At 44.1% G+C, this 25,149-nt stretch overlaps 1 protein-coding gene and 1 non-coding gene across 2 annotated transcripts in view; one reads left to right on the top strand and one right to left on the bottom strand.

The window, feature by feature from the left end:
* Positions 1–1,184: 1,184 nt before the first annotated feature.
* Positions 1,185–25,149, bottom strand: part of LOC124711474 — a 188,093-nt gene continuing 164,128 nt past the window's right edge. The window contains exons 12-15 of the mRNA XM_047241580.1: positions 18,470–18,691; positions 9,074–9,214; positions 3,637–3,803; positions 1,185–3,540 (exon numbers count right to left, since the gene is read on the bottom strand). Of these exons, the coding sequence (XP_047097536.1) occupies positions 2,742–3,540; positions 3,637–3,803; positions 9,074–9,214; positions 18,470–18,691 (1,329 nt within the window). The 3' untranslated portion in view covers positions 1,185–2,741. The remainder of the gene's footprint in view (positions 3,541–3,636; positions 3,804–9,073; positions 9,215–18,469; positions 18,692–25,149) is intronic.
* Trnas-cga lies at positions 8,395–8,469 on the top strand. The gene has a single exon. It is a non-coding gene; the product is annotated as a tRNA-Ser (tRNA).

The following is a 25,149-nucleotide window of genomic DNA, read 5'->3' as shown; positions in this document are numbered from 1 at the left end:
TCCTTCACAGTATTTATTTTTCCCAGTATTAGGAACTAGAGAATAGTGCAGACAGTAATATGTAACGCCACGCAATGAATATAAACCGTTGGACACGTCTCTCTGGATTCGTTTAGTGATTGGCAATAGGAGAAGCGGGAAGAAACAACAATTTGTCCTACATATTTAAACCAGAATAAAGTAAGGTGTTTATGATGCCATTTCAAATAATTTTTTCATCTTTAAAAAATTTAAACCCTAAAAGTAAAAAAAGGAATGCACTAGCAAATAATAACTCTTGGAGAGAAACTTCAAAGCCTTAGCCTCTTCGAATGTCTGACATTTGCACCAGTAAATGCACTGCCAATATGAAAAAGTAGTGTAGGTTGCATCAAAAATTACTAGTAATCCTTCAGTCCGTTTGTTCTTTCTCTTGGCAGCTTATGTAACGTAGTGTACTATGACTCTCACTGGTGCAGGATTTATTGATTTGCATGGTTTCCGTCCCACATCCTACTGTACAGTGAAATCAGCTGCGTTGCTGACCTGGTTCCAACCTCACCGTCGTGCCTGTTGAGGATCTATTATGATTAGAGGTCCCCTTAAACGCTATTCCGTATTGCCATGGCGACCTTTCTACTAAAGTTCGTAATGCTGACTTCAGTTAGCATGCCAAATGTAGTAATCTTCGATTATGCAACTGATAGGCAACAACAGGCGAAATATCCTCAGATGTCAAGAAGAACGTAATAATGCCATGAAATCTGGGAATAGCCGAACTATCAGTGTAATAAGTTACCGTCGCAAGATACTAAGAGACGTTATTTACAGAACAATGGAAAAACTGGTACAAGTCGACCTCGGGGATTCCGGAAAAAATGTAGGAACACGCGAAGCAATACTTGACCTTACGATAAGGAAAGGCAAATCTAAGTTTGTAGCATTTGTAGCCTTAGAGAGAGCTTTTGACAACATTGCCTGGAATACTCTTGAAATTCTGAAAGTAGCAAGGATAAAATACAATGAGCGAAAGGCTATTTACAACTTGTATAGAAACTAGATGGCAGTTATAAGAGTCGAGGGTCATGAAAGAGAAGCTGTGGTTGAGAAGAGAGTGAGACAGGGCTGTAGCCTATTCCCAATGATATTCAATCTGAACATTGAAGAAGCAATAAAAGAAACCAAAGAAGAAATGAGTAGGAAAAGGGAAAAGAAATAAAAACTTTGAGGTTTGTCGATGACATTGTAATTGTGTCGGAGACAGCAGAGGACTTGGAAGAGCAGTTGAGGGAAGATTGTCTTCAAAGCACATAACACCAGTAAAAGTAAAACAACGATAAAGAAATGTAGTCGAATTAAACTAGGTAACGCTGAGGGAATGAAATTGGGAAATGAGGCATTTAAAGTAGTAGATGAGTCTTGCTATTTAGGCAGAAAAATAACTGGTCATGGCTAAAGTAGAGAATATATAGAATGTACACTGGCAACGGCAAGAAAAGCATTTCTGAAGAAGAGAAATTTGTTAACATCCAATACAGGTGTAAGTATTAGGAAATCTTTTCTTGAACTACTTGTCTAGGCATGTAGCCATGTATGGAAGTGAAACGTGGACATAAACAATTTAGACGAAAACAGAATAGAAGCCTTTGAAATGTGGTGCAACAGAAGAATGAAGACTCGATGGGTTGATCACGCAATTAATCAGGAGGTACTGTATAGAACAGAGGAGAACAGAAATTTGTAACGCAATTTGAGCAAAAGAAGGAATCGGTTGGTAGGACACATTCTGAGACATCAAGGGATACCAACTTACTGTTGGAGGGGAGTGTGGGGAGACCAAGAGACAGTGAGCACACTCATAAGGATGTAGGTTGCAATATTTGTTCGGAGATTATGAGCCTGAGCTCATAGATAGAGTAGCATGGAGAGCTGCATAAAACCATTCTTCGAACTGAAAAGAGTACAACAACAACAACAACAACAACAAGCCACAACTTAAGTAAATTATGTTATTCTAAAAACGCAGGAGTTAGAAATGTTTGCGTTTATGAAGAAGATCAAACACGTAGGCGCAGTTGAAGATAAATCCAACTACCGAGATTGAGTATAAAACATTTGCATGGTGTATGCTGTGAATATTGTTCAGGTGTGTGGAATCTGAATTATATGTACTGAAAAGAGAAATAAATATTCTACAAAGTCAGCCAACAGAACGAATGAGAAGCTTAGACAGTGTAAGGGAGATGATACAAAATGTGAAGTAGCAGACAGTTGTGAAAGATGTCTAGTTCCTCACAAAGGCATTAATTATACATTCCGGAATCTTTTTTTCTAGATGGAATGTGTAAACATTATTACCCAAATATTGCTTCACAGAGTCCACAAAGATATAATCAGATTATTTACAACGCGCACGGACGTAGTCATTTTCCCTGTAGTAATCACCTGTGCTACCATTGAATGTGGAGTCACCCACTGTGGATTGGATTGCAGCGACTGTATGTGTACGTGAGCAACGACATTCCTCTGTCTGATACAGCCGTTTCGTACACTTTGTTGTTGAGGTGATCGGCGGAAATTGCTTCCGTTCCAACAGCATGTATCTCTGAGTTCTGAAATTTATGTAATGACGTTCAGGCACGTACTTGCGTCGAACGACTTCCCGAGCATCGATACATAACGCGTTGTCTGTTTGTAATACGGTGATTCGGTTACAGTTTTCTTGTCAAGGAATATATCAGTGATGCGAGACCGACGAAGCTTCACCATATTTTCAGTTTCTGCCAAGGTATGTTGGAGAAGGGCCACCACATTGTAGATTCCTTGACTTCATTTTTGGAAGTGTCCTTGTCTCCGGCAGTTTTGTTGCCACCCGAAGGCATTGGAGTCACGATACCCAGCAGGTTTGGCACCATCTTGCCAGTGCTTGTGGGCCTCCCGGTGGCGTTCTTGGGCGGCACCCTCTTGGGCATCGCGGGCACGTCCGCCGTCGCGTTGGCCGCCGTGGTGTTGACGAGCGTCGAGTTGTCCAGCCAGAGCCAGCGGCGCTTGATCATGTCGGCCGCCTTCTCGGCGATCATGACGACGGGCGCGCTGGAGGCGGCGCTGACGACGAACGGCATGACGGAGGCGTCGACGACGCGCAGGCCCTGCACGCCGCGCACGCGCAGCTCGGCGTCCACGACGGCGTTGGGGTCGAAGTCGGCGCCCATCTTGCAGGTGCCCGCCGGGTGGTGCATCGTCCTCGTGTACTGCAGCGCCACGCACTGCCAGTAGGCGAACGAGCCGAACACGAAGCTGCGGCAGCGCGGCAGCGGCGTGGGGTCCAGCGCGACCCCCAGGCTGCGCAGCGCGCGCGTCTGCGACAGGCGCGCCCCCACCAGCAGCGCCTCGATCAGCACGTAGAGGTCGCGCCGCTCCGAGAAGTAGCCGGGGAAGATCTGCGGCGGCCGCAGCGGGTCCGTCGTGTTGATCCTGACGATGCCGCGGCTGCGCGGCCGCAACACCGCCGGCCGCACCACGATGCGGTTGTAGTAGGCCAGCGGCTGCGCCGTGGCGTTGCTGTGGCATCGCGGCGCGGGCGCCGTGGCGTTGGAGGGGGCTGTGGCATTAGAGGCGGCTGTGGCGTTGGCGCGCAGCCGCGCCTCCAGGGCCCGCGTCGCGTTGTCGATGGCGGCGCTGAAGCAGGACGCGTTGGCCGCGGGAGCCGTCTGCGGCGCGCCGGCCGAGCCGTTCACCGGCACCAGCTCGGACTCGAACAGGAACTGGATGTCCGGGTAGTGCTGCGGCAGCTTCGCGTACTGCGACCGCATGAACGCCGTCACCTGCCGCAGAGGGGCTCGTTATGGCGGCGGTCGCCGTACAAGGCAGTGAGTGCATCGAGGAGACTAGCAGAGAGACAAGTACAGTAGCCACCTGAGAAGAACGTCCTTTCCTTCCATCCTGCGGCTGCCCACCGTCAATGTTATGGGCTATTCGAGAAGTACTAATCTACCAGTACATCAATGTCAGCTTTTATATGTTTCACTGTCGTCCTATTTCTCTTTCATCTACATATACATGATTACTCTGCAATTCACATTTAAGTGCTTGGCAGAGGGTTCATCGAACCACAATCGTACTATCTCTCTACCATTCCACTCCAGAACAGCGCATGGGAAAAACGAACACCTAAACCTTTCTGTTCGAGCTCTGATTTCTCTTATTTTATTTTGATGATCATTCCTACCTATGTAGGTTGGGCTCAACAAAATATTTTCGCATTCGGAGGAGAAAGTTGGTGACTGAAATTTCGTAAATATATCTCGCCGTGACGAAAAACGTCTTTGCTGTAATGACTTCCATCCCAAGTCGCGTATCATATCTGCCACACTCTCTCCCCTATTACGTGATAATACAAAACGAGCTGCCCTTTTTTGCACCCTTTCGATATCCTCCGTCAATCCAACCTGGTAAGGATCCCCCACCGCGCAGCAATATTCTAACAGAGGACGAACGAGTGTAGTGTAAGCTGTCTCTTTAGTGGACTTGTTGCATCTTTTAGTGTCCTGCCAATGAAACGCAACCTTTGACTCGCCTTCCCCACAATATTATCTATGTGGTCTCTCCAACTGAAGTTGTTCGTAATTTTAACACCCAGGTACTTAGTTGAATTGACAGCCTTGAGAATTGTACTATTTATCGAGTAATCGAATTCCAACAGATTTATTTTGGAACTCGCGTGGATCACCTCACACTTTTCGTTATTTAGCGTCAACTGCCACCTGCCACACCATACATCAATCTTTTCTAAATCGCTTTGCAACTGATACTGGTCTTCGGATGACCTTACTAGACGGTAAATTACAGCATCATCTGCGAACAACCTAAGAGAACTTCTCAGATTGTCACCCAGGTCATTTATATAGATCAGGAACAGCAAAGGTCCCAGGACGCTTCCCTACATTTTCTATGTACAGGGCCAAACAGAAAGAGGCAAATTCTAGTGAAACATGCATGTAGCAAGAAATGGACGGTAAAAGCCTTCCATTGGCGGGATAAAACGAAAGTGTATTTTGACCAAACACCGCGTTTCAGTACTTGTGTACACAGTACGAGTATTGGATGTGGTGAGTGCATAATAGTCGAAGAATGTTTACAGGCGACAAAGACGCAGTTATCAACACCTTATTGAGTTTGAACGATGTCACGACAGGGTCGCGCGGTTCCAGACTGTGGCGCCTAGAACGGCTCGGCCACCCCGTCCAGCTGCAGTAATCAGCTGAGAAGAATGCCTGCGGGCGATGAGGCGGAAAGCGGGGGACACTCCCTCCCGTGGTGTCCTTCCGCTCTGCGACTGCCCACGGTTAGTGTTACGGGCCGTTCGATAAGTGTACCGCGCTTGTCCGTGCCCTTCTGGAGTATTCTTGTGCGGTATGTGATCCTCATCACGTAGGAATGACGGAGGACATCCAAAAAGATCAAATAGACAGAAGAGAGAGTGCAGCGAGTATAATACACAAACTGTGGTGGCAATCATTGAAACAGAGGTGTTTTCCGTGGCGGCAGGATCGTCTCGTGAAATTTCAGTCGCCAACTTTCTCCCCAGAATACGAAAATATTTTCTTGGCGCCAACATACATGCCAGAAATGATCATCGCGATAAAATAAGAGAAATTAAAACTCTCCGCGCGCTGTTCGCTAGTGGAACGGTAAAAAAAAAACAGCTTGAAGGTGGTTTGATGAACACTCTGCCGGCACTTAATTTTGAAATGCAGAGCGATCATGAAGATGTAAATGTAGACCAGTAAGGCAATATGTCAGCCTTGTTGTGCTTCACTGTCACCCCTCTTCCTTTCATTCTAGTGAAGCAACCATGCAGACATCACATCCATACTGTAAGTAAGAAATGAACGAGAGAAACCTATCACTGGCGGAATGAAACGAAATGTGTATCGTGATGAAACAACATATTTCTCTAGTAGTATATGCAGTACGAATATTAATAAGCAATTGACTCCACTGTTACTGACACCATGTGCACACAAATAGAAAATTTATCCAATGTTATTTCGGAACCGTCAGCACCACCTACACCCAAATGGAGAATCTGACTAGTATTATTCCCCTTCCCTGGAGTTTTCAGGACAACTCCGGCTGAAGACCTGTTCGTGATTCCTGGAGTGTGGCCCGTCTATGTAAGTGTGAGGTACATGTATGCTAAAAATCTGGAAGATGCAAGAGTCAACGTGGGTGCAAAGAACTGAACAAAGCTAGAAGAGCTCATAGTAGCCGGCCGTGTGGCCGAGCGGTTCTAGGCGCTTCAGTCTGGAACCGCACGACCGCTTCGGTCGCAGTTTCGAATCTTGCCTTGGGCATGGATGTGTGTGATGTCCTTAGGTTGGTTAGGTTTAAGTAGTTCTAAGTTCTAGGGGACTGATGACCTCAGATGTTAAGTCCCATAGTGCTCAGAGCCATTTGAACCATTTTTGAGCTCATAATATATTTCCTGATAATAAACAAAGTAAAAATGTATCACTTAAAAGTAAATCAGGACATCGTACAACTTATTGCAGCTAAATTAAATAGCAGCTTCAGATGCATAAAAAAGTACTTGTTGTAAGAACCCATTTCGACCCCTAGGCCGTTGTGAAGAGGTCAGCGATCAATTAACACCCAACAGCCCGGCTGTGCGTCCACGAGTGCTCGGGACAGGCGAGACAGCTGAAGTGTACTGTCTGGCTGATCAGGATACTGAAACCCTCAGTCAAAAGCGTTCGTGTGTTTCAGTCGTAAATTCTGTAAATAGGATTGAGTTTTATTTTACTAGCACTTGCAAAAATAAAATACTGAGCGAAAATTACATCAGATACAGAAATATGAACTTCATTATATGAGAAAATAACCCACTCTGCATATCAGATGCTTCTCACGACAAAGTTAGTAAGCAGCCAGGGAAAGTTGTAACTCCGACAAAAGCTTTCGCGGCATTGTCGAATATCATAAAAGTAATACCATAAAATTCCTCACGTCAACTACACGCGATATTCAATTATTCCATTATTAGGCATACGAACTAAGCGTGGAAGAGTCTCGTGGAACGCATTTTTGCAAACAAATAAATCAACTGGCCGTGTTGTGGTTATTCCATGACCATTTTGTCATATTTGTGCCATCTTCTTGTAGCCTACAATGGGGTTCCTTTTATATTGCTACGAGAAAACTGATTCACATGTGCAACAGTCACGTGTGTTATACACGTGCACCACATTCCTCCTAGTAACAGAAAATCTTTTTCATTGGAGGGCGCATGCATGTGGCACAAAAACGCTGTGACCGTGTGTTTTAACGAAAATAGGGTGTAATTGAAACTGTGGTATAAAAAAATTAATCAGACGTAAGCATTTCTTATGTCTGTCGCATTATAGCTACATAAAGTGTGATTTTTAAAATATCCGCCTTCCGCATAGTACAGTGTTTTCCTTTTTTTTATTGTTTAGCTGTGCGTGTTTTGATATGGCTTTTCTCTGTTTTTGAAGTTGAATGTTTTGACGGCGGAATTTTACAAGGACTCCTGCCGTTAAGCACTTCATGACATCAAGCATATCATGTTTTGTGTCTTGGAGACTGTTTTGTGGGATGTTGTAATAAACTATTTTTCACAGCTTTTACCATTTCGACTACCTGGTATCTACGTTTTCGGTAATAAAACGAATTTAAGAGGAGTTCTGATGGTACATTAACCGAGAGATTTTATGATATTACTCAGGTGACAGAGTAATAAGAAAAAGTATAAATAGGAGCAATTAAGTTCCACGAGAGAGTCTTGAGGATGGACAATATAAAAAACAAAAGATATGCTATCAATTACTAATGTGTACTTCTGCAGGCCACTGTTTAATAACCAAGCTTTAAATGATACAGGTTCAAAAATAAAACCGACACCCATATGCAGTGACACATAACTATGAACGTACACAGCTCTTTATTTATTTTTTTTTTTTTACAAACAGTATGTTAATGAAGTGTCTGAATCTTGAAACTTCCTGGCAGATTAAAACTGTGTAGCGGACCGAGACTCGAACTCGGGACCTTTGCCTTTCGCGGGCAAGTGCTCTACCAACTGAGCTACCCAAGGACGACTCACGCCCCGTCCTCACGTGAAGCTTTTACTTCTGCCAGTACCTCGCCTCCTACCTTCCAAACTTTACAGAAGCTCTCCTGCGAAACTTGCAGGACTAGCACTCCTGAAAGCTGCAGAGTGAAAATCTCATTCTGGAAACATCCCCCAGGCTGTGGCTAAGCCATGTCTCCGCAATATCCTTTCTTTCAGGAGTGCTAGTTCTGCAAGTTTCGCAGGAGAGCTTCTGTAAAGTTTGGAAGGTAGGAGGCGAGGTACTGGCAGAAGTAAAAGCTGTGAGGACGGGGCGTGAGTCGTGCTTGGGTAGCTCAGTTGGTAGAGCACTTGCCCGCGAAAGGCAAAGGTCCCGAGTTCGAGTCTCGGTCCAGCACACAGTTTTAATCTGCCAGGAAGTTTCACATCAGCGCACACTCCGCTGCAGAGTGAAAATCTCATTCTGTCTGTATCTTTATTGCACGATGTGAAAATGAGATACGCAAATGTAAAAACTAGCGAATCGATGTAACCTAGAAATTGCATAAATTAAAATACTGCAATATGAGAACAAATTTAACAGATTCAAAGGAGGTTTATGCTCGCTGCACCATTGTAATGTAGATGTGAAGAGGGCATAGGAGCACTGTAGCTAGAGTTACAGTTCCTCGTTTGGTTATAAACCTAAGAAAGAGTTAAGTGACGAAATAAGCGAGGAGGATAAGAAGAAGTGCAACATTTAAGAGTTTCCAAGTGGAAGCATGTGGGTGAAGGTCAGAATCATCGAATCGAAACGTCACAAAGGGATAAAGTTAGTAGCATTGAACGCAGAAATAATTGACGCAAAACAAAAATGATGAGAAATGCGAGCAGCATGTTGAGTAGAATGCTACTGACGGAGGAGATGATGAAGAAGAAGAGGGAAGGTCAATGAAGGAGCAGCAGGAAGACTAAATAGTAAAAGTGGAGGGAAGACGGAGCGAGGCAGTGAGCGAGTGGTACCTGGTGGACGCCGGTGGCGGAGAGCGGCCCGTTGCCCAGCTGGATGTACCTGGCCAGGTCGACCAGCTGCTGGCGGGGTTGGCGCGGCGCCGTCGCGGTCTGCTCCAGCACCAGCGTCACGCCGCCGGAGCTCACCAGGTCCTGCCGGCACGGAGCGGCGCTCCAGTCAGTCTCATGCACACTTGTCAAGTTAGCGCAGGCCATCACAAGTAAGCGTAGACTGCGGTACTTTTTACAGTACCCCTGGTCAGATCGCAACCGAGTTACCGGTGCGTTAGATGTGTTGCATACGTGTCGGGCGTTATCTCATTCCAATCGCTCTTTTTGCACATACGATCAGTGTCTTATTAGATTCCCCTAGAAATCGGAAGCGATGAACACCCTAGAAACTGAGTAAGGATCTACATCTACTAAATGTACATAACTATGAGGCGTAGTGCCTTCGCATCGCTCCTGTCACTTGTTAGGACGACATCGTTATAGGCACGAGTCATCGACAGATGTCACCAGCTGACATGGACCTGAGTTACAGAGCTGCACGTAGTTGTACTAGTAGGCGGCAGGGGTCGGCAGTTGACGGACAGTGCTAGCAGTCGTAGTCAAAACAATGTTGTAAAGTTATGTTTGACTAATATTTAATGTATTTGCATAATTATAATAGTTTTATATGTGTAGTAATTAGCAGTGTGAGTGTTGTATGAGTGAAGAAGAACAGAAGTAAATGAAAATTGTTTTGTTTATTCACAAAGTACAGTCAAACTATACAGGGGACTTGCTATAATTAAATGTGCAGTCAGTTTATGGTACTAATAAATCGTGAGTAGAACACAAATTAATCGGTAATTTCAGAAGGAATAATTTTATATTTGATACTTTTCTAAATTTATTTATTTAGCAATTGCCATGGAAAGAAATGTTTTACTATGATTGGTCATTGAAGTAAAGCGCAGGTTACTGCGCGATAATACAGCAACCTGATTCGCTGTTTGTGATATCAGCCAATCAGAAAAGTGCAGGCTCGCGCGAATCTATGCTGAGAACAAGGCCTTTGGTGTGATCTAGGTCGGTCCGGGCTGAGGGTTCGAACTAGTAACATGTCATTGAAAGCAGCTCCGACGAAAGTACTGTAAAATCGCGGAAAAATGCTAATTACGAGTTCGCGAAGTAGTACAAAGTGTATTTAAGTGAACGGTATAGTGCAAGTCGTGTGGAATTTCGGACGGAATATCAAAATTATTGCTTTTGACTGTTGGTTAAAACCGGGTGGCGTGTTGTGCGATCTAAGACTGGAACAGGTATTACGTGTAGAGCAGAGTGCACAACATTTGAGCGAGCATTTTCATAACTAAACGATCCAGTGAACTCTATTAACTCCGGTAACGGGTGTAAATACCATAAACTGGCTACGTGTGTGATTGTGGTGTGCGTGGGAACTTTACATTGTGTAGACACTTAGTACGGACTTGGCAGTGTTAACTGTGATCTTTATAGTAAAAATACACCTGAAAATTTACATTGCCAAGTTAAAACTTTTATTTCAGTAGCTAGCCACATCCCGTTTACCGAACAATTCTATGTATGTTGCGACCTGCAGTAGACAGTAGTGGTCCAGTATTTTCTACCACAGCTTTTAGCTAGACAAATGAACATTTCTGGACACTGGCAGGGCGGTAAAAAAGTAACGTGTCGCGGCGCGACTAGTCTGCAATTCACAGTGAAGTATCTGGCAGAGGGTCCATCGGAAGACTTTCAAGGTAAACAGTTTTTGTTGTTGCTGCGCAACAGTCATACAATAATTTTTAGATGAACACTTTGCTGTTTGATTGCATTGTTGTTTATGTAATTAGGACCCAGGTTTCGGCCTTTTATGTAACTTTCAGGTGCTTGAGTTTACGTCATTAACATACAAGCGCTTGAAAATGGCATAAAAGGCCGAAACCTGGGTCATAATTAAATAAAAAACAACACAGTCAAATGACGGTCTGTTCATTTAAACACTTTGAAGCTATTTCTCAACCTTTCCACTCTCGAACAGCGCGTGGTAAAAACGAACTCTTAAATCTTTCAGTGCAAGCTCTGTTATTTTGTTACGATGGTCATTCCTCCCTATATAGGTGAGCGCCAACAAAATATTTTCACACTCTGAGTAGAAAGTTGGTGATTGAAATTTCATGAGAAGACGCTGCCGCAACGAGCTACGCCTTTGTTTTAATGATTACCTCCCCAATTCACGTGTCACATCCGCGACAGTAAAAAACGAGCTGCCCTTCCTCGAATTTTCTCGATGTCTTCCGTCAATCGTATCTGATGCAGATCCCATACTGCACAGCAGTATTGGATAATTAGGCGGAAAACTGAAAAGACGGCAGATTTTGTGGGGGTTCGGGTAGGGGATAAAATCTCGATCAGACGACGCGGGAGGGAATTAAGGCAAGCGACTCAGGAGAAAGACGGGACGGGACGGGACGCAGGACTTTCCACTTTTTATCAAGTATCTCTGAGCGACTGAAACTCACATATTTTCGACCAGTCAGAGGTCTGTTGCACTATCTCTCAGGACATGTAAACTACCCGGCTATTACCTACTGAGACAGCAAAATACTTTTGAGATTCTTAACAGCTTGGCGAACGAGTTTTCCACCAAGCCTGAAGGACAATCAATGAAAGTATAAGATTACCAAAATAAGAAATCACGCACCCACAATATTCCGCCGCTTCGTGCACTGGCCGACCGCCGTTACGGTCGGAATCTGCCACGTCGCGGACTAGGAGGGAGGTGCGTCGCACACCAAACGATTCTGCACTAGGTTACGACAGTTACTCATAGGCGAATTTTTAGTAAATAAAGGTTTGCAAAACTAGCATTTCAGGACCCTGCCGCGACAGTACAGCTTCTAGGGCCAGCCCAGTGCGAGGGGCACGCCCACTGGGGTTAGTTCGGTGGTCGTGGCTACTAAAGTAGTTTTATACTTGTTCTGGCACATCTGTAACGCTGCAGTACTTTGTGGTACAGAAGATAAGAGGAATAACTTGTAGTTTCTCCTAGAACAATTACTTAGTCAGCTTGCCCATTAAGACTAAGGAACGCTACTGTATATCAAGCACCATGTGAAATTTTAGTAAACTGTAGGACCCACTAATCATTTAGGAGGTGGGTTTGTTGTATGATGAACATCGTTAAGAGTAAAGAAATAAAAAAATATTCCAGAAGAGCACCTCTTTAGTAGATCTGTTGCATTTTCTGCGTGTTTTGCCAATAAACCGCAGTCTCTGGTTTACTTTTCCACAACATTATCTACGTGGTCGCTGCAGTTCAAGTTATTCGTAACTCTAATCCCTAAGTATTTGATTGAAATCAAAGCTTTTAAATTTGTGAGACTTATCGTGTAACCGAAATTTAGCGGATTCCTTTTAGTATCCTTGTCGGTGACTATAAACTTTTCATTATGTAGAGCCAAATGGCCCTATTCACACTGTACAGATGTCTTGTCTAAGTAATTTTTCAGTTGGTTTTGATCCTCTGATAACTTTATAACACGATAAACGATAACATCATCTACTAATAATCTAAGAGGGCTGCTCAGGTCGTCTTGCAAATCGTTTGTGTGGATCGGAAAAAGCAGAGGGCGTATAACACTTCCATGGGGAACGCCAGATATTACTCCTCCTTTACTCGATGACTTTCCGTCAGTTACTAAGAACTGTGACATTTATGACGGGATATACACTATGTGATCAAAAGTATGGGGACACCTGGCTAAAAATGACTTATAAATTCGTTGCGCCCTCCATCTGTAATGCCGAAATTCAATATGCTGTTGGCCCAACCTTAGCCTTGATGACAGCTTCCACTCTCGCAGGCATACGTTCAATCAGGTGCTGGAGGGTTTCTTTGGGAATGGCAGCCCATTCTTCACGGAACGCTGCACTGAGGAGAGGTATCGATGTCGGTCGGTGAGTCTTCGCACGAAGTCGGCGTTTCAAAACATCCCAAACCTATTGTATAGGATTCAGGTCAGGACTCTGTGCAGGCCAGTCCACTACAGGGATGTTATTGTCGTGTAACCACTCCGCAACAAACCGTGCATATTGAACAGGTGCTCGATCGTGTTGAAAGATGCAATCGCCATTCCCGAATTGCTCTTAACAGTGGAAAGCAAGAAGGTGCTTAAAACATCAATGTAGGCCTGTTCTGTGATAGTCCCACGCAAAACAACAAGGGGTGCAAGTCCCCTCAATGAAAAACAAGACCACACCATAACACCACCACCTTCCGAATTTTACTGCTGGCGCTACACACGCTGGCCGATAACGTTCACCGGGCATTCACTATACCCACACCGTGCCATCGGATCGCCACTCCACATGAATCGTCATTCTACACAACGTTTTCGCGCTGTTCGATCGTCAAATTTTTACGTTCCTTACACCAAGCGAGGCGTCGTTTGTTATTTACCGGCGTGATGTGTTACATATGAGGAGCCGCTTGACCATGAAATTCAAGTTTTCTCGCCTCTATGCTATCTGTCATAGTAGTTGCAGTGGATCCTGATGCAGTTTGGAATTGCTGTGTGACGGTCTGGATAGATGTCGGCCTATTACACATTACGACCCTCTTCAACTGTCGGCGGTCTCTGCCAGACACCAGACGTGGTCGGCGTGTGCGCTTTTGTGCTGTACTTATCCCTTCACGTTTCCACTTCAGTGTCACATCGGAAACAGTGGACCTAAGGACGTTTAGGAGTGTTGAAATCTCTCGTGCAGAAGTATGACACGAGTGACATCCAATCACCCGACCACGTTCGAAGTCGGTGAGTTCCGGGGAGCGCCCCATTCTGCTCTCTCACGATGTCTAATGACTACTGAGGTCGCTGATATGGAGTACCTGGCAGTAGGTGGCAGGACAATGCATCTAATATGAAAAACGTATGTTTTTGGGGGTGTCCGGGTACTTTTGATCACATAGTGCATGAATGGCCCCGTAACGTAGTGTTCTACACAGTTATCCTGTCTGTTTCTTCAAAATAAACACTATTTATAGCAAAATTGAAATTGTCGATATTTAATTTAGGTTCTTTTCAAACGTGTTGTTTTGTAACGTGAAAAAGAGGGGCTTTGTAATAAAGATGAAAATAAAAAGAAAATTTGATTTATCAAATAGAGCTAGAAAGCGGAGTTTCCTTGAAGATAAAATTAGGAATAAAAAACGGAAAACAAAAACATATCAGACGTCACATGAATACGTCATCGAGCTACATAAAACGTGTTTCTGTCATTCATAGCCGGCCGCTTTGGGCGAGCGGTTCCAGGCGCTTCAGTCCGGAACCGCGCGACCGCTACGGTCGCAGGTTCGAATCCTGCCTCGGGCATGGATGTGTGTGATGTCCTTAGGCTAGTTAGGTTTAAGTAGTTCTAAGTTCTAGGAGACTGATGACCTCAGATGTTAAGTCCCATAGTGCTGAGAGCCATTTGAACCTTTTTTTTTTGTTATTCATAAACAACTTTCGAAACTTATGAATAACAACAGGAAACTCCTACCTTCGATCATGATGAAGTACGCGGTAGTCTAATACTGTACGATGTGCGGTTCTTATTATGTGCAAAACAAACAAACAGACAACAAACAAAAAAGAGAAGTCGTCGGCTCGCAATTTTTCTCTCATTTCTGTTTCTCTCCCTACCAATGCTGTCATTATACTACCGGTAATCCCACTACCTACTACTGTACCAAAACTGTCCGGCCGTCGTTTCGATACAGAGGCAACTCTTGTCTCATCCTTCCTCACAGCTCGAAGCTGACTGCCCGCACCAGGAGGTCCTGTGCCGTCAGACACAGGTGAGCACGCCTTCTTCCTCACCTCGAAGCATCAATCTGACGCTGCCTCTCCTGTACTTTTTCAGACTTCAGCAAAGTTCCTGACTAGCTGCGACCTTTTCCTCTATTTCGTTTCAACCAGGGTTGCTAGTCTGTAAAGGTACGCTGCAGAGTTTGGAAACGTCGGATAGATGTACTGCCAAAATGTGACGTAGAAGAAACTGTGTTTCTCTGAATATGCAATCCACCACAACATATGTAATATGAAACAAAGATGGACGCCTGTAGTGCAATAAGAAGAACCTTTAAGATAATTATTTTTACCGCAGTTTCGCGTATCTCATTTAGTAAAGAATTTGTGATTCTGTAAAACATACATTTCTCTCTGTACGCATTTCTGATTCGAGATCGATGATAAGGACATAATAATTTGAAGACCATTCAACGTTCCTATGTACCTGAGAAGAGTTCAGAAGAAAAGTACGAAACGACACTGTGGGTACGCTTGAAGTATTTTTTCAAAAGTATTCACCAGAGACCTGAGCACAACTGACCCACTGTTTCACGAGTCGGAGGATTCTTTGTTCCCAGAATTCCTGTGTCTGTGGCGGGAGCCAGTGCTCCACCGTGTCCCTAGTTCGCCGTCCGAGTCGAAGCGCTTCCCTTTGAGATGTTTTCTTTTTTCAGCGGACCAGACACATGGACAGCAGAGCGACGTGCGACGTGACTGAGCTGTAGGCCGGATGCTCGAGCTCCTACCGCTTGAACCTGGACATTGCACATTGTGTGACCTTGGAGACGTGTCGTGGTCGCGCGTTATCGTGGAGCCGAAGCGCTCCCTCCGCAAGCAGCCCAGGCCGTTTTCTCTTTTTCGGACTTGCGTAAGCTGCGGAGTGTCTCACACTATACGCCACTGTTAAAGGTTTTCCCGTGCTCGAGGAATTCGGTTAGTTGCGGACGTCGGGAGTCGAAAAAGACGACAGCCTGCCGAGAGCAAAGCTTCGATGTTTTTTAGGGCGAAAGTGACGACACTACATTCTCGTCCACAGATGTATCACAACGTTATCCCAAAGCGGCGTTTGCAGACTTCAACCGGTTTGGTTGCTACAGCGTTCCGTACATTTTCATTTTAACACTCGTTATGTGTGTTTCTAGCTAACTGTAAGTTCTCTCTGAAACTTAACGGAGTCAAACATATGGAAAATGTAAATAATAATGTACAAATTGCACGCATATCGTTCACTGAGGACCAGGACCGGGATCCCAAGTTGATGCCGCAGATTTTCTTTCCTTTAACCTGTGGTGGAGTCGCTACATTGTTAGACACGACTTATCAGCATTCATCACGATAACGTTATATAAATATATTTTATCTAATCATCCGTTGTCGTAACCAACTAAAACAACAGCCTGCTGCATCACCGAGCGAGATGGCGCAGTGGTTAGACACTGGACTCGCATTCGGGAGGACGACGGTTCAATCCCGCGTCCGGCCATCCTGATTTAGGTTTTCCGTGATTTCCCTAAATCGCTCCAGGCAAATGCCGGGATGGTTCCTTTCAAAGGGCACGGCCGACTTCCTTCCCCGTCCTTCCCTAATCCGATGAGACCGATGACCTCGCTGTCTGGTCTCCTTCCCCAAACCAACCAACCAACCGCTGCATCGCGCTAATGTTGTTATTGTTGTCGTTGCTATAATCTTCAATCCGAAGACTGGTCTGATTTGGCTCTCCACGCTAGTCTACGCTGTGCCTCGGTACATAACTTTCGTCTCCTAAGTGCAGTTGAACATACTTACTACAAGCAACCCTTACTCTACCTCTAGAGTTTCCTGCTCCTCCCTCTCCCCGCCCCCCCCCCCCTCCCTTCCCCACACACTGCCGTTCCTTCCATTACCAAATTAACCATTCCTTTGATGCCTCACGATGTGTCCCATTACACGATCGCCTTTTTTGCTGTTCATTAGGTATGGAGCTACCCAGATAATCCACAGAATTCTTCTGCTGCACTACCTTTCAAAATCTCCTATTGTCGTCTTGTCTGAACTCACCAGAGAAAAAAACTAGTAGGAGAAATAAATTCCACGTTCGAGTTCGCGATCTGGTGTGCAGTCTTCATTCCAATTCCTTTCTAGCTCGCTCATTTAATTTATTTAAATCCAGTTAAATGATATTGGTTGTTTGTGACGCAGATGGTATTGCTCCAACATCAGACTCTATATGGGGGGGGGGGGGGGGCACTGTTGTTTATTGGCATCTGATGATGGCTGTATGTCGCAACGTGTTCTATAAATGTAATTAAATAATTGAGACGCAAACTACTTGGAAATTTGAATAAACGCGATTCTGTATTAGATTCTGGCATTTTTCACATTGGTTGAAGTAAACTTCCTCTTAGCCCGCCCGGCTAGCCGCGCGGTCTAACGCGCTGCTTCCCGAGCGGGAAGCTGTGCCGGTCCCCGGCACGAATCCGCCCGGCGGATTAGTGTCGAGGTCCGGTGTACCGGCCAGCCTGTGGGTGGTTTTGAAGGCGATTTCTCATCTACATTGGCGAATGCGGGCTGGTTCCCCTTATTCCGCCTCAGTTAGGCTGTGTCGGTGATTGCTGCGCAAACACTGTCTCCACGTACGCGTAGGGGTTACACTCGTCTGGTGTGAGACGTTCCCGGTGGGATCCCCTGCGGGCCGAACCGCGCAATAACCCTGGATTCGGTGTGGGCCTGCAGTGGTGTGGGTGGGCTGCTGTGGCCTGTTGTGGGGTTGGGAACCACTGAGGGCTACGGCGGGACGAAGTCTCTCCGTCGTTTCTAGGTCCCCGGTTTAAATACACAAATACGAGCTTTCCCTTATTTTGTTGCCATTAATATGCAGCTTCCGCTGTGATGCCATTCTTAAATGTATGTAACAGTAAAACGTATGAGAATAGCCACACTTAGGCCAAAGTCTACGACCTTAACAAATTACTCTTGCAATAATCTAACGGCAGTTCATTGAACTTCTCAATCACGGACATAACAAGTGTTTCTAGTATAACAGTCAGAGTACCTCTTAGAAGTTTGTGGACATACAATACTATACATTGTGTCCCAGGAGGAATAATCAATATTCAGGAACATGACATGAACGATCATTCGAAGCAGAAAATCTAGTAAAGGTGCACTTGTTGATCTTTGTTGCTGCGATACAAATCTCCTCTTATTGAACAAGTGCTGGTAGCACTTAAGGTACGGTACGCGTTTTAGAGCCTATGTTTACCAGAGTTTTTTGCTCCTGAATACTAACCTTTCCTATTGCGACACCCTATACACAGTGATACGTCGCAGCCATCTGAAGCACTGGATGTCTGCTGTACTAGCTTCATTTATTACCATATCTTCGTCTGTGAAGTTCGATAGTGTGACCAACGTCCTTCGATTATAATATCCCATGTGTATTTTGATCTGTTCTTAGACTGTAGCCCCAAGTATAGGCATTTGATAGGTTTTGATTTTGCACGCAATTGAAAAAGGATTCACAGCTGGAAAGGGTACAAAATAACCGGATGTTCTCACTCACTCAGTGAGTAGGCCGGCTGGTGCTCACCTGCAGGTTGTAGCCGACGCTGAGGTCCCGGAGCACGGGAATGCCGAGCGGCCGCAGCCACTCGCTGGGACCCACGCCGGACAGCATGAGCAGCTGCGGGCTGGCCACCGCCCCCGCGCTCAGGATGACGTCACGGGAGGCGCGCGCGCGCAGCGTCGCGTTGGAGCCGGCCAGCACGTAGCGCACGCCGGTGGCGCGCAGGCTGCCCGCCTCGATGTCCACCTGTGTGCGGCCAGCGCCGGACAAACGTTACAGCCCTGCTACAGGGGCCGGCACTTCGAAGTAGCGATGTATCGAAACATAGATATATCGGACACGCGGTCTCGCAATACTTTATTATCGACACTTGCCCAGCCTATGTATCGATAGCACCGATATACTTCTGTCGTGGAGATGTAATCGGATAATATTATTATTACCACCATCTAAATCATAATATTCAAAACTCAGATCTACTTTCTATTTTAACATTGAAATTCCATCTACTGTCCACATTAGCCTTTTATGAAAATTTGAGAGTAGCGAGGATTATTATATAAACTTTATAGTTTACTTAGCTCGTCATGGATAGTTGGCTCCAGTTTGTCTCGACTAGGTGTTTGATTCTTGAATCCGAAAATGTCGGATTTCAAGTCCTCACGGTTGGATTGATCTAAATAAATTTGAAGGTTGTTGCTGTAGAATTTTTGTTTTCAGGTAAATATATTTTTTCACATTTTAGTCTATCATACAGTCGTTTGATTTTTCACGTTAATAAAGCCGAAATTACATTGTTCGAACAAAATACGAAAATACGTCAGGTCACATCAGAGGCATGCTTACGACTCTCACACTCTGCGGAAAAACCAAGTTCCAAAGGGTTTACAATCTTTCTTAAGAAATGAATTTCTGCTAGTTTCTGTTACATTATTACTTTCGATTATTATTTCACGAATGAATGGAGAAATAAACATAGTAAGCAGAATAGTATTGCGTATTTAATAATGGAAGTTTTAAGTGTGCCAATAGCTCAGCATTACTTTTCCTCAACAGTAGTTTTCGATACCAGTATTACTTTAGAATTTTGGACAGGTCATTATTATCTCAGTTGCTTTTCTGAAAAGTTTCATATAATTTTATACACCGTGTCTTATATTTCAAACTACAATTTATGAAAATGAATTACTATATAAAATGTTTTAGTTTCGATGTTATAATCGATAAATGGTAGTTCTGAACGTACAGTTAAATTTTTTTTTTAACGTTTGAAATTACGAACTATTCACACACTTAAAAATTGTGTTATTAATTACGCAATACTGTACTGGTTACTATGTTTATTTCTGGATTCATTTACGAAATAATAATCGAAAGTAATAATCTAACAGAAACTAGTGGAAATTCATTTGTTAAGAAAATTGTAAACACTTTGAAATATGGTTATTTTCGCAGAGTGTGAGAGTGGTAAGCATGCCTCTGATGTGATCGGACGTATTTTTGTATTTTCTATGAACAACGTAATTTCGGCTTTGTTAATGTGAAAAATCAAAAGATTGTATGATATACTAAAATGTGAGCAGATAGATTTACGTAAAAACAACAATTTTGCAACAAAAATCTTCAAATTTATTTAGATCAATCCAACCGTCAAGACCTAAAATGTGAAATTTTCAGCTTCAAGAATGAGACCCCTAGTCAAGATGAACTGGAGCCAACTATACAGGACAAGCTAAGTAGACTAGAAAGTTTATTGTAATCCTCGCTCCTTTCAAATCTTCATAAAAGACTAATGTGCACAATAAACGTAATCAGGAAGGAGAGGGGAGATTACAGACGGTACTTACAGTTTCCTAAGTTGACGTTCTTAGAGAAATTTTAATTGTTGTCAGTTGTATACATTCGTAACCTCCTCTTACCTGAAAGTAAGGCTGACAGAAATTTTTTGAATGTAACTGTCGCAACCTCTTATGTTTGTGTTGTTCGTTGATCGGTGTGTGTTTGTATTCATGATTTTTCAAAACTAACGTGTGGAAGCATTTTAAATCAAACTATAATGAAAATGCAGTTATTATGAGAAGGTACTCCGAATCTCTGGTAATATCGCGTACTTAAAAGTTCGTTTAAAACCTCATCACACGAAAACTTTTGATCTGACCCGGACTGCTACGGCCTCATCGAGGCCTGTCAGCTGCGCTCCTAGTCCAGCAGTCGCTTCGCACTCGTCAGCTACTCATTCAAGTTGTGCGCATGGAGGTATCGCTATTGTTTTGAGAAATGTTGCTTCATATGCAGGAAGAGAACGAGACAAAAAAAATAAATGAAGCGATTTGTTTCATATTTGATAAGGCTTGAGTCGTGTTATATTGTGTAGAAAAAAGTTCGTGACATCATTATAAAATCTTCATTAAGGTAATGTAGAAATGAAATTTGGTTTTCGTTCACAAAGTCCACTCCTCACAGTTTTGAGGAACACGTGCAGTCGTAAGTTATAATATGAATTTTAAAAGAAAAATTTTTTGCACCGATGTATGGAAATTTCAATATTATTCTTTCGGTCTATCGTCGATATTGACATTTAGTATAGCGATATTAAATATATCAGACATCGATATTTATCTATTCCTATTGACAGGCGAATTCTAATGGTTAAACGAGCTGTAATTATATCAAAGAGAGGTTGCTGTTGTGGCAGAGGTATTGATACACATTGTTGTTGTTCTTGTGGTCTTCAGCCCGATAGATTCAACTCCCCATGTAGGTCTGTCCCGTGCGTGCTTCTTCATGCCTGCGTAACTACTGCGGCGTACGTCCTCTCGAACCTGTTCACTGCGTTCTTTCCTTGTTCCAGTTCTACAATTAGTACCTCCCCATCCCCTCCCCCAACAGTCCCGTGAATTGCCACATCAGGGTGGCGATTCTTCTGGAAAATCTGGAATTCTCAGGGAATTACATTTTACCTGGAAAAATAGGGGAAATCTGAGGGAATTTCAGAAATTTCATAAAATCTCAGACAGTTCTGCGTTTATAACCTAGTATTCAAATCGTATTTTATTGAGTTTTATAAATCACAAATTTCAAAATACTTAATATTTCAGTGTGTGTTAATTATAAGAATATTATTCCATACAAATTACTGATCTTTAAAAACTGCGGTTAAACTACTTCGCATGCCTTATATATAGCTCAGCTGAGAGGAATCAGAAATCATTATTTTGCTATGATCCCCCCCCCTCCTCCCACTCACCATTAATTTATCAGGAGCTTCTCGAAACCATCTTCCTCCTAGCAGTTGGAACTCTCACGGAATTTTTCTTCCAAGCTTGAGCAGTCACCGTGCATATTAACAATTCCTTGAAGCCCACGGGTGTGTCGCATCGGCCGATCCCTTATTTCAGACGTTTCCTTTCGCCCTAATTTCATTCTCTGTCTCTTTCTTCGTTAGTTATCCGATCTACCTGTCCAATTCTCCACTTCCTTCTGCAGCACGACGATGCAGAAGCTGCAACTTTTTGCCTGAACTCCTTGTTGTCCTCGGATCACTTCCCTCTCGAGACAAAAACTCTCGAGACAAAAAACTTCAGAAAGGACTTCCTAACATTTGAGTTTATATTATATGTTAACAAATTTCTCCTTTTCAGAATCTCTTGTCCCTTACATGCCAACGGGCATTTTATACCTTCTCTACATCGTCTGTGGTTTTGCAGCCCGAGTAGCAAAACATATGATGTACTTTTAGTGTGTCATTATCAAATCTAATTCTCTCAGCATCACATGATTTAGTTCGAGTATATTCCGTTACGACTATTGAAAATCATCTTATAACTGTATTTCAAGACACTGTTCGTTCCATTCAGCTACTCTTCCCCGTCAATGAATCGCCTCCACACACACAAAAAAAAACCCACGATAACAGATCAAAGTTAACAGGATCAAAGTCATACAAAAACACCGATTGAATTCGCTCTCAACAAATGCTTACCTTTTAGTAACAGTCGCACCAAGATAGCTAATGGCTCCACACTGTGATGGGTGACTTCTCGCTGTCGAGTTCGTGAACCCTTACTAAATCGCACTTAAAACCGAAAAGCGGCCAAGCAGAATTTTCAGGCCGCGCACGTGAGCGCCTGACAAACGCTTGTAAATTCTTGTAAACTCTCCATATTGGGATAAAAAAAATCTGTGTGTAGTACAGGGGGGCGCTCACTCTGGACTTAAGAAATGTTAAATAATTCTGTACACCACCAAGACAAGCCTGCCCTATCCAGGAGGCCTGCCATGCGGTTTATACATCTTACGAGCTCGAAGCAACGTTCCAGATCCTTTAAACATTCGGGCCTCTCAGTCAGCCTCATGAACGGAATGCTAAAAACCCAAACTGAGCGCTCCCTCCCTACCACTAACGGCTCTCCTCTGTGATGTGCTCAAGTGCTGCTCTCTGGCAGGAGTTTTCGCAAGTTTACCTCCAAGTGGTGCTGGAAAACGTCGGCCGTCAGAGGAAAGTCTCTAGCCTTTAAGCTAGTGGTTCCGAATTTTTCTGAGAGCATTATCTCTGAATGTAGTAAGCAATTAGCTATAAATCCCCCCATCCCTCCGTCATCGTCATCAACATTAGCGACTAACTAAACTTTGAAATGAAAAAGAATTTTCTTCAAACACTTTTATTTTTAAAACCTAAAGGTGAAGATTACATAGTTCTTCAAAAGTAACTGTACACACTTCTTGGGTTCAATGCATCCATCAAAATAAGAGTAAAATGTGAAATAAAGTTATGTCTGAATTGCATTATTTCCGAGTTATGATGCATAATGTCACTTGTGGTAGCCAGTACCTCACGGGACAGTACAGGCTTTTGGCGTGTTGTGTCCGCCTGCAAATCGACTGATGTTGCTTTGCACACCCCTCTACGCTGCTCGGTTAACTCTGGAACGAAATTCCTTTGTTTACTTGACTTTGGTTTGGTTCATTGTACTCTAGGGCGGCGTTGTAGTGTAGCGGCTCCGGACGTATTACATACATTCATTCTGTCGGGCACCGACTACAGTCCTTGTGTACGGTACAACGGCGTACTCAGACAGTGAAACGCCGATATGCACCTCCTTAACGGCGCAGCAGGAGGCAATGCACGAGCAGCAAGACGACGGTGTATGGAAATGTTTCCAAGCGGACGAGTACCGAACTATCAGACTGCTGTGGACAGGCATTTAAGAAAATATGGCATTCGTGGTGCACGACGGTTAGGTCGGCCTCAACTGGATGGAGTGGATATTGAGAACATCCTGGAAATGGTAGATTAAGAGCCGACCATTAGTACCACTTTATGGGTTCCTCAGTCGACTGTATGCCACCTGCTTCGGAGACAGCAGTTGCTACCAATTCACCTGCAGAAGGTGCAGGAGCTGACACATGCAGACTACCCTAGGCGTCAGAATTTCTGTCAGTGCTTCCTCGAGTGCCATGTTGCTGATCCATTGTTTGTTCGTTGGGTACTGCGGTACGACGATGTCAACATCGCTTCGCAGTCACCGTTTGTTGAGGCATAGCGGACAATGTGTTACTCGGCTAGCATGTTGCTCCACAGCGCCTGACTGGCAGAGAGTGTCGCCAGTGTATGGAACAAGATTTGATTGGTGTGCTCCATGATGTCCCACTCGCTACACGCACCAACCTACGGCTTATGCACGGTGGTGCCCCTGCATATTTGAGCCGGGAAGCAGAAGAGTATCTGTGTTGCTTGTACCGGTACCGATAAGTGAATAGGTCGTGCAGGAGCAGTTGCTTGGCCCTCCAGATATCCGGATATTAACGAACTCGTGTATGGTGTTGCAGTTCAGAATGTGGCACAACTACAGCAGCAAATTAAAAAAGACTGTGCTAATTGAGATGAACGGAGCCTGCAACATTCTCAGAGCGGTCACTGTCTTCGTCTACATGGACATGTTCAAATATGTTCAAATGTGTGTGAAATCTTACGGGACTTAACTGCTAAGGTCATCAGTCCCTAAGCTTACACACTACTTAACCTAAATTATCCTAAGGACAAACACACACACCCATGCTCGAGGAAGGACTCGAACCTCTGCCGGGACCAGCCACACAGTCTATGACAGCAGCGGCCCAGACCTCTCGGCTAATCCATGGACATCATTTTTAACACGTTCTGCGATAAATGTATATAATGTAGTTGTGTAGAATTTCGGATCCATTCGTGTCGTTGCTTTCTGAGAGGAATCAATTTTGTGCTGTTTGCATCACACTTGCTATCCCTGCTCTACTGCATGACTCTGAAATAAAGCAATTTCAGACAAAACTTCGACATTTCACGTTTATTTTGATGCATACGTTATATCCTTGAAGTGTATACAGTTTCATCTACATCTACATGGATACTCTGTAAACCAGACTTACGTGCCTGACAGATGGTTCATCGAACTACCTACACAATAGTTCTCTATTATTCCACTCTCGAACAGCGTGCGGAAAAAACCAACACCTATATATTTCCGTAGGAGCTCTGATTTCGCTTATTTTATTATGATGATTGTCTGCTCCCTGGCCGGCCGTTGTGGCCGAGCGGTTCTAGGCGCTTCAGTCCGGAACGGCACTGCTGCTACGGTCGCAGGTTCGAATCCTGCCTCGGGCATGGATGTGTGTGATGTCCTTAGGTTAACTTAGGTTTAAGTAGTTCTAAGTCCAGGGGACTG

This window comes from Schistocerca piceifrons, chromosome 8 (assembly GCF_021461385.2).
Source record: "Schistocerca piceifrons isolate TAMUIC-IGC-003096 chromosome 8, iqSchPice1.1, whole genome shotgun sequence".
Classification (NCBI taxonomy): Eukaryota; Metazoa; Arthropoda; class Insecta; order Orthoptera; family Acrididae; genus Schistocerca; species Schistocerca piceifrons.
Note: the sequence above shows the minus strand (reverse complement) of the source record. Positions and strands in the feature narration are given on the sequence as shown.